This window comes from Gymnoscopelus microlampas (genome assembly GCF_963454915.1).
Source record: "Gymnoscopelus microlampas genome assembly, chromosome: 8".
In the NCBI taxonomy this organism is placed as follows: domain Eukaryota; kingdom Metazoa; phylum Chordata; class Actinopteri; order Myctophiformes; family Myctophidae; genus Gymnoscopelus; species Gymnoscopelus microlampas.
Window position 1 is genome coordinate 42,647,692 of NC_139945.1, and position 7,811 is coordinate 42,655,502.

The following is a 7,811-nucleotide window of genomic DNA, read 5'->3' on the forward strand; positions in this document are numbered from 1 at the left end:
TTAAAATAGAAAAAAACATATTGAGGAATGTAGGTTTCCACTGTTTCTCCATGCATGGAGGAGGATGTGGGCTCTCTCCTTTGAAGTCAATATCCAATTAAATTCAAAGTGGCTTTGTTGGCATGGAAACACATTTTAAATACTTTTGCTGCTATTCGTTCCAAAAAAAAGTGACTGCAAAATCCTAATAATTGCTGCTATCATTAAGATAAGATAAGAAAAGACCTTTATTGATCCCACGGGGGAAAATCAGGCGCCAAAGACAGTAGAGCAGTTAAGAACAGGTTACGCAGGGCAAGGAGAAGAAAAAGTACAGTAGATAGGCCTACAGTATGATGGAGAGACATGATATTCAAGGCAACAAATACATTACTGCATTCCCTTTAATTGTACATACATTTCTTAGTTTTTAAATGTTTTTATTTTGACACTTAATTGCTTTGCAAGGTAAATGTAGGCCTTTCCCATGCCCCATGGTTTTCTCATGCCAATAAGGCTCATTTTAATTGAATTCAATTGATTGGATTGAATTGATTGAATTGAAACATACAGTATATTTGCATTGCCATTGGCAATATCCATCTCCATTGTCAGGAGTTTAGGACCAGTTTTTTTGTATGAGTTTTTGTGTTTGTTTTTTTGTATATACAGTACTGAGCAAGATGTTCCAACTCAAGCCTGTAGGTGTAGTCTGTCTCCTCATTGAAGTTAGGGTGTGGATGAAGGGTGTGAAGAGCATAGGGCTTAGTACACAGTACAGGATAATTAGAATACGTTATTGCAATAATGCGTAATATTACATTCTTTCAAAGTTTCCTCTATTGAAAGAAAAATGTGTATGCACATTTGAATTATTAAGAAATTGGAAGATTATAGACCTTTGATGGTTGGTATTGCTAGTGGTGGTGTAGTGGTAATACCATCATATCATAACGAAAAAACATCACATGGATGCACCTGGGACGTATCATCAGTGTTGTAGCCTGGGGTCATAGGATGTTTCGGGTCTCGCAACATACACCCTCGCCCAGGTGACCCAACCAGGGTTGATCAAGCCCCGACTTACGTCCCAGGTAGCTACCCACGGTCAGTCCTAAATAGGGAAAGACAGGGCCACTCAATACGCTTGTCCGAAACTACTCTGCCAGGAATGGGGGAGAGGAATTGCTGGTACATGGAGGGGCTAGGCTCTGTGGATGGCCTCCTGGCCGGGCTCCTCCTCCGTCTCACCAGGTCCAGGACCATGTGCGTTGCACCAGACTCCCCCGCTCCAAACATTTCATTCTGGTGTGATGGTGTCTTGGCCCGTGGTGGTACTGCAGGCTCCCTTAGCGGCTTGCTTGAATGGCCCTCCTAAAGGCCTCACCGTGGATTTGTTGGGCTTCTTCCTCACGGAAGACACAGACTGGGGCGCCAACCCAAACTGCTCCCGGATGCCGTCTACATTCCGGCTGTCACCCGTCTCTCCGGTGGTCACCAATCTATTCCTGGTTGTCACGTAGTCTATAAATTCCTATGAGCCACTATAAATAGAATAACTATAACGAAAAAACATCACATGGATGCACCTGGGACGTATCATCAGTGTTGTAGCCTGGGGTCATAGGATGTTTCTGGTCTCGCAACATACACCCTCGCCCAGGTGACCCAGCCAGGGTTGATCAAGCCCCGACTTACGTCCCAGGTAGCTACCCACGGTCAGTCCTAAATAGGGAAAGACAGGGCCACTCAATACGCTTGTCCGAAACTACTCTGCCAGGAATGGGGGAGAGGAATTGCTATATCTATTATAACTACTAGTTCCCTACTCACGATTATCTAAGTACTGTGCATAACCCAGTCAACCACAGATTATGGAGGAATAATTTACATAGGAGCTGTGGATCGGCTCTTTTTGCTTCTTTCTCTTCTCTTTTTGGCTCCAAAATAAGTTTTAGATATTATTTCCCCCACATTATTACAACAGTGCCTGTCATTGGCCATCAAATAATAATATAGAAAAGATACTTGAGAGGATTATTAGCATGCAGGATTGTAACATAGGGCAACACCCTTGTGAATTCAAGTACAATTATGCCTAGTGCAAGTTATGGATGATGGTAGCTTATCTGTCTGTTTACATGGTCAAGTTTTGCAATAATGAATGAACATTGTTTGCTTTATTGTACCTGTCATGACAGATTATTCTAAGATTTCTGACAATGGACAACATTCCACACAAGGTGATAGCAGCATCTCTCTAAATGGTAAATCCTATTACTTGAGTAGTGTTCATCACAAGTAGTTTTACTGTGAGGTAAGAGTACTTGAGTTCTCTTTCCACCATTGACTGTCAAAACATAGGAAACCCCAATTAAGGATGCAGGGTACACTATTACAAGGAGAGTTCGTCATGTACAGTATAGTATAGCCTATGTTTACTGCCAATTTACAGCCAAAAATACACATAGCCTTTAAGTCGTGTTGAAAATATACATAATTTTTGTCAGGAAGCATGTCACAGGACTTTTTATCTATTTATACTACATTGGAGCATCTTGATGATGGCAGTATGTTCTAGTGTAACAATGGCTTCACCTGCAGGGCATCAGTGGTGATGAGCATGAAAAGCAAGTCATCAGGGACCTTTTTACTCAAAGTTCAGATTTGCTTATCATATTTTTCCCCCTGTCCGTGGTCAAACTGATCTGATCTATTTTTATAATATCTGAACAGAATTAGTTTCCCTAACATAAAGATTGGCATGTACAGTATTTGTCAATACAAATACAAATTATTTTGTAATTTCTTGTGTCTTCTTCAGGAGCAAATCCTGCAATCTATTAAGGAGAAGACATTTGCAGGGAATACTAGGATCTGCAGAGTGTTTATTCATAACGCAACATTAAACAAATTAGCATCTGTTTTATACCCATTTTGGATCTAGCTAACTGTACTATAGTAGGTCAAATATGTACAGTCATAAAGTCATCTGAGTTCCTTGTCTGGGATTTCTTTTTGAGAGCTATCTATGTAATAGTTATTACTTAGGTGGGCGACCAAAATAGCTATCATAATTATCAGTAGGAAATCCCACTTTATCGTTTCCAGGTACCGCTCTCTGCAAGACAGGAGCTTCAGGGTTAGGGTTGGTGATGACACCCATGAAGATTGGTACTTGGGTCATATCATCCATAAGGGCGAGGAAAAAGGGCTGGTTGAGATAGAAGATGGGGTTTGATGCTCGTGAGATGACCACAGTGGTTGCTGCTGAAGCCTCAGCACCCTCCTCATTTATTTCCATGCTGGACTTGTGCATCACACTGGTTACCAGCAGGGGGCCATCTGCCATCGCTGCTAGGTTGGGTTGAGAAAATATCTCCCCTAGACCTGTCATGGGATATACAGTAACAAGCAAATTCAAGTCAAGGTGTAGAATAGATCTAGAGACTGAATAGACACTTCAGTGATTATGTCTGATGATACACGTCTGTCTTCAACTAGGCCTATTAGCCTACACAAGGACTGGAGACGGTTGAGCAGCCTTACCTAGCTTGGTAAGAACTTCCTGTAGATCCTGAGTGTACTCGAGTTTGAATTTGGGGACTTTAACCTGCACTGCCCTTTCCTTGGGCAGACGTTCATATAAGTCTGTGAAATTCAGCTTTGCTGCAATTTCTGACATATTCAGCTGGCCAGACAGGGGCATGACCACTATCAAGCTCATCGACTTCTGAAATGGGAACCGGGCCACCTGCATGAGCAGAAGAAATAATGTCCAAAATAATGAGGAGCTGTGAGCATTTTCTCCCGATGTACATATTATTATTATTATTATTATTATTATATATTCAATATATCTTTGCTATTAAAGAGGCAACATTGATTCTACCACAACAGGGAAGTTGTTAACTGGCCATATTGTATCTTGTAACTCTAGTTTCAAGGAAAAGTATTTTACCTGAGCCTCCAGTTCATTATCAGTGAGCACACTCAACTGGTGTTTGGCACCTTCCATCATTTCAACATCAACCATTTGTTTGTCATCAATGTAGAACACACCTCTGGAGGTGAAGCGTGGGTCAAAGCGAGATTTCCATTCTCCTGTTGTAAACAAGGACGAGTTACATCAGCTTATATTACCACAACAGTCAGATATAGTATTAGTCCAAATTGCATTATATTTGGAATCAGTTGTGTTCTTTAAAATGATCATCTTGCAACACACAAGTTATAAGTGCCATTTGGTCAGATTTCATCCACTTTAGTTTACCTTTGAAATGGACAGCGTTAATGAGCATTAGGAGCAAGTTGTGCGGTAAAGAAGTAAGGAAGTCAGTCATTTTTCCACTCGTGGCCTTCTCAACCCACTCATTTATCTGTTGCATCCCTTCCAGGGTCATTGGCTCTGAGTCATAAAGTTGCTGGGATTCGAGGATAAACTCTGGCTTTGGCTGAAACCCTAAAACACACATCAAATACTGTTCCATTGATTTCTTAAACGTGCTCTTTAGAGCTGCACTATTTCACTTGCCTAATTACAACACTTTTCCTAATCATATGACTGGTGAGGGACATAAATCATACAAAATAAAGGTTGCAATGAACATAAAATTAGTTTGTGTCAAATCCTAATCATAGTTTCAACTGTTAGTATGGTCCCAGACAGATTTGTTAAGTTTAATACAGTATACTCCACAGATGAAGTAACCACATATTTATTTAAGCACTAACCTTTGTCAAGGAAGATGCCTGATGCAATTTGCAGGTCACTGTTTCTGAGCTGCTTTAAGACATAATGCAGTGACTGGTGGTAGCAAGGTAGAGTATTTGCATTGAGATGGTGCATCAGAAGCTTCTCGGTCTCATTTACTGCTCCTAAATTGACAAGAACAGACAGGTCATAATATTGACTTTATAAAAGAATGGTTGCATAATACATTGTCCATAATTTTATATCAGATGCCAAGACATTTCTATCAGATGTGCTTGCATGTATAAAGCAACATACAATTTCTCATTATTTAAAAGCTACAATAATAGATCATTACCCAGAGCCAGCTGGGAGAGAGCAAATGATATGCTGAGCGGAGATATGATCACATTGGGGTCCTTGGGCGTTGTCTCTAGGTTCTGTAGAAGCTGCATTCCCAGTCTTTGGAAGGCATTAGCTATGGCCTCCCTGGACTCTGGGCTTCGGCAGTATCCATCTTGGTCCTCCTCTGATGAGCCCCCATCTGGTCGATCAATTGTACCTGTATTTGTGGTGACTGTGGTTTTCTGAGTGGCAGTTGTATTTGGTGGTTGTGATGTGCTTCCGTTTACCACTTTCTGAAGGCAAGGAATAGTGGGCGACAGTTGAGCAAAGGGGCATACAAAATGCATGGGTACATCAAAGCAGTGTTCATCCTTTTGCCAGGTTACTCAAGAGTACGGTAATGCAAAAAACATCCAAACATCTCATCTTTGGGCCTCACCTCTATGGGGTGGCTAGGCATTAAAGGAATAAGAGGCACCAAGGGGATTGCCTCATCAGTTTCTCCATTAGCAATCTGAACAGAAACACAATATACATGGTTAGGTCTACATAACATAATGGCACAAAGAGTGGCATTTAAACTAAAAGAATGATGGCAGTGTATGATCTACGTTTTAAGCCAAATTGTATACTTTGTTGTACGACTCGCCAAAAATAACATAATTTCAAGCAAAAAATACTTTGCGGTTTAGCATGAAGACAATGTAAAAACTGGACTTTACAGTAACTCCTCTGCACAGACACGTCAACAGGAGTGCCAGAAAAAGGTCCATGTCCTCACAGTGTTCCTAGAAGAGACGGAAATGATGTTGACCAAAGGACAGTGTAACGTTTTCAGTTCCAAATAACAATACTCAAACAATTATACAATACTAATAGAGTAAAACATTTAAATGTAATCTTTCTGGAGATCAAATTCTATTCCCAAATATTCCTTTTCCAATTCCAATATTAACTGTTTAGGTTAGTACTTTTCATGACTTATGACAATGCAGATGTTAGGCCTAGTTTCGCTCTTTGAAAAGCACCAAAATAATTTCAACAATGTCTGAAACATGAGAGACCGCTTCAGTGAAATTGTAAAGCGTGTGCTCTCACCATGCTTTTATGAACCACATGACCAAATACAGAAATTATTTTTTTATAAAATCGTATACAGTATACAGATGTTTTATGTTCCATAAAACAAACAAAAATAAATGTTTTGTCAGCAATTCAATTAATAACATGTGTAATGTCAATGTGTCTGAAATAGTGTTATACTCGTCAATTCCCCACTGTGCTATAAGAAATGTATATCTTTACTTCTTTAAGGATTCCTTAATATACTGCACATATGCATAAAGGAACACATGGAAAGTAATCTTACAAAGGTAATCATTACCTTTTAGTACATTACACCAAAAGCTTCAAAGTAGTCATTACCAGTGTAATAAAAGATTATATAAAACACTCTTACCTTCTTTTAAATTAGATCAAACCCCTCCTATCTTGTTCCAAAAAAACAGACTAGGTGAATGTGAATGACAGATATCCCTAGTGTAAAAGATTGCCACTTGCTCAGTGAACAGTTAAAAATCAACTTACATTGATCGGTGCCTCATATAGCCTAAGTCACTACTTGTTTGTAAATGTCACTACTGAGACTAATCCTGGGTCCAACCTGGAGGTCTATTCAGGTTGGCTATTCAGTATCACAATGTTAACACTATAAGAACTTAACACAGCAATAAGATAATATGCTGATTGTTTAATTGCAAAAGTGTGTGGTTGGTCAAACCTATTGTAAAGTAATAACATCTTTTGAGTCATGGAAATAGTGTATGAGAAACCAAGGAAAACATTTCCCAGAATTATTTGGTAAGGCGCATGAATCATAATAAACTATGACCTGTCGCTTGTCTGCTCTCGGGCTACAAATGCCAAATGAAGAGCTATTTGAAATCACTGCTTGTGCTTAACCAAATGAACCCTAGTGTCCCTATTATGGAATGTAATGAAAACATTCTGCAAAAGATAGATCTACAAGGTCACAAGTTGCAACGCAAAGCAAAGCAAATAGATCTTCGGCGAAGACATTTTGTGTAGAGGGGGAAAAGGAGGGGCCTCCCCCAAGTACAGACCCCTGGGGGACCCTGGTCAATTAAAGGGATATTTCACTTTCAAAAAAAAATTTGGTCATTTTATGCTCTACTCGGGCTTTGTGAGCACCCCAGACAGTTTTTAAGTTGCTCGATTCAGTATTTAGATATTTGATATTCATTTTATCAGACACGCCCCCTTCCTATACAAACCCATTGTAACTTCAAACTCCATTTTAACCATGTTAGATTCATCAAAAACACTCATCCTTGGTTCACCCGACTCATACCGCCCCCGAATACATGAGGGGGCCGTGTTTTTTCAATTACTTTTTTCATTTATTTCTAATATATTTTTTGGAAAATGAAAAAAATGTAATACAATAAAATAAGAAAATAAAATAAATGAAAAAAATAATCGGAAAAACACGGCCCCCTCACGCATTAGGGGGGCAGGGTGAGTCAGCAGAAGCAGGGACGGGTGTTTTTGATGAATCTAACATGTTTAAAATGGAGTTTGAAGTTACAGCAGTGGGTTTGTATGGGAAGGGGGCGTCTGTGATAAAATGAATATCAAATATCTAAATACTGAATCGAGCAACTTAAAAACTGTATGGGGGGCTCACAAAAGCCTGAGTAGACGATAAAATGACCAAAAGTTTTTTTGAAAGTGAAATATCCCTTTAAGTATACTAGGTTTAACTGGTTAAGCC

At 39.5% G+C, this 7,811-nt stretch overlaps 1 protein-coding gene across 1 annotated transcript; it reads right to left on the bottom strand.

Annotated features, from left to right (window-relative positions):
* Nucleotides 1–3,022: 3,022 nt before the first annotated feature.
* serpinf2b (serpin peptidase inhibitor, clade F (alpha-2 antiplasmin, pigment epithelium derived factor), member 2b) lies at nt 3,023–7,386 on the bottom strand (the record flags this gene model as incomplete). Its single annotated transcript, XM_084064016.1, has 8 exons — nt 3,023–3,369; nt 3,529–3,733; nt 3,941–4,083; nt 4,253–4,441; nt 4,714–4,857; nt 5,031–5,310; nt 5,457–5,531; nt 7,378–7,386. 8 exons carry the CDS (start codon nt 7,384–7,386, stop codon nt 3,023–3,025), a joined length of 1,392 nt encoding a protein of 463 aa, XP_083920142.1.
* Nucleotides 7,387–7,811: the final 425 nt, after the last annotated feature.